At 37.0% G+C, this 1,791-nt stretch overlaps 1 protein-coding gene across 1 annotated transcript in view; it reads left to right on the top strand.

The window, feature by feature from the left end:
- Positions 1 to 238: 238 nt before the first annotated feature.
- Positions 239 to 1,791, top strand: part of LOC107654885 (speedy protein A-like) — a 3,437-nt gene continuing 1,884 nt past the window's right edge. Inside the window, exons 1-4 of the mRNA XM_016442195.1 lie at positions 239 to 484; positions 760 to 1,003; positions 1,433 to 1,491; positions 1,622 to 1,707. Coding sequence (XP_016297681.1) covers positions 799 to 1,003; positions 1,433 to 1,491; positions 1,622 to 1,707 — 350 coding nt within the window. The 5' untranslated portion in view covers positions 239 to 484; positions 760 to 798. The remainder of the gene's footprint in view (positions 485 to 759; positions 1,004 to 1,432; positions 1,492 to 1,621; positions 1,708 to 1,791) is intronic.

Below are 1,791 nucleotides of genomic sequence, written 5' to 3'. Positions count from 1 at the left end.
CAAAGATGTAATACATTTATTTGATAATTTACTGCTACTCATCCATATTTTGTTTACTTGTTCACTAATCACTTGAATGATACAACTAGATTTTATTTGCATTTGAAAAACTTTTTATGAATAAAACAGCAAGGTGTTTAATAGGACATGTAGGACATATTTTCCTAGATATAACCAACTTGAGCTTTTCTTGAGTGTTCTGACCTCTGCCTCTGATTGGAGAATATTTGACCATGTGACTGCTAACACAGTTCCCGCGCTGCCCGGGAAGGGAGAGGAAGTGCACGTGCGCGATCGCGCGACGTCCAGTTTGAAATATTTAACATTTTGAATTTGTTTTAATTCACCTTTAAATTATCATTAATGTTATACACATCAGCTAAACTGCAATCTTGCCTTCTCCAGTAGTCGATCTAAACATCTGAGAGCGCGTGAAATCATGCGCGTCTTAATTAGTTACTGAGCCGCGGTTTTTAAAACTGAGGTAAATTTTGTTTACAGGTGAAAACTCGCTCATATATAGGGCTAAAACTTATCCTAGCCACATAAAGTTAAGCATATAAACATTTAAGCTTCATTTTGAGTTATATAGGAGTGCTAAGAGTCATCTTTATCTATGTAGGTGATAGATTTTAAGACTACGTTAAATTATATTTAGAAAATATCTGGGATTATGAACAAACAGGAATAACATAAATACGCATGTCATTTATACTAAAATAAATATAAAATAATTATTCAATTGTAATATGTACACAGTGGCAGTTCTGTAATATCGGCTGATTTAATCGCTGAAACATGATTAAACTGAGCCGACCATGGGCAGAAACCGCACCGTCTGGACCTGCTCACAGCCTGCATATCCGGCGCGGCCCGCGAAGAACAAGGCCGAACACAGCGGCTCGGAACCAGCCTGACTCCGCTCATCAGCCTCGCAGGAAGACGCCCGGGCCGACCCTGCTGATCCAGAGGCAGGAGATGGCCGCCTTCTTCAGACTGTTCGGTGGGTTCAGCAGAACAGCTGCCAGCGAAAGCTTACCTAAATGTCACCTTGTGCATCCCGCAAAACACCCGTTTTTATTTTTTTATTTTTTTTATTCAAAACATAAAAAGATGCCGCACACTATCAATTCTTGCTAAATATTGAAGTTTATTAACAAACGTATTGAAGTTTATGAACAAAAGCGACGTTTCGGTCCAACGTTGCTTTTGTCAATAAACTTAAATATTTAGCAAGAATTGATAGTGTGCGGGATTGCATCTTTTTATATTTTGGACTTGACAGTTTTGTTGGACCTTTTTTCCTACGCACCTATCGTTTTTTCAGGTGTGCTGAGTTTGTGTTGATTGAGTACTAGCTTAATTCAGAAATATCAAGATATATAGATATAATTCTCTAGAATAAAACCTTTTTGATTTGCTGTCTGCTCAGATGATGATCTAATACAGGACTTTCTGTGGATGGACTGCTGCTGTAAACTTACAGACAAGGTAGCAAGACATATGTTGGTGCATTTAATATTTAGTGGTTATTCGATTGTGGACAGTTTTGAATTTAGAAAAATGTATATAGGCAGCTGTGTCTCTAATCTCAATTCTCTATGTCTTTATTTTCATATAGTATTTGTTGGCTATGACATTTGTGTACTTCAGGAGGGCTCGCTTCAGTATCACTGAACACAGTAGAATGAACTTCTTCCTTGCCCTGTGAGTTGATTACTCTGAGGACGTTCTGTATACTATATATATATATATATATATATATATATATATATAAAAAACATTGCATTT

The sequence above is a fragment of the Sinocyclocheilus anshuiensis genome, unplaced genomic scaffold (assembly GCF_001515605.1).
Source record: "Sinocyclocheilus anshuiensis isolate Anshui unplaced genomic scaffold, SAMN03320099.WGS_v1.1 scaffold335, whole genome shotgun sequence".
Classification (NCBI taxonomy): domain Eukaryota; kingdom Metazoa; phylum Chordata; class Actinopteri; order Cypriniformes; family Cyprinidae; genus Sinocyclocheilus; species Sinocyclocheilus anshuiensis.
This window is presented reverse-complemented; position numbering and strand designations above follow the sequence as displayed.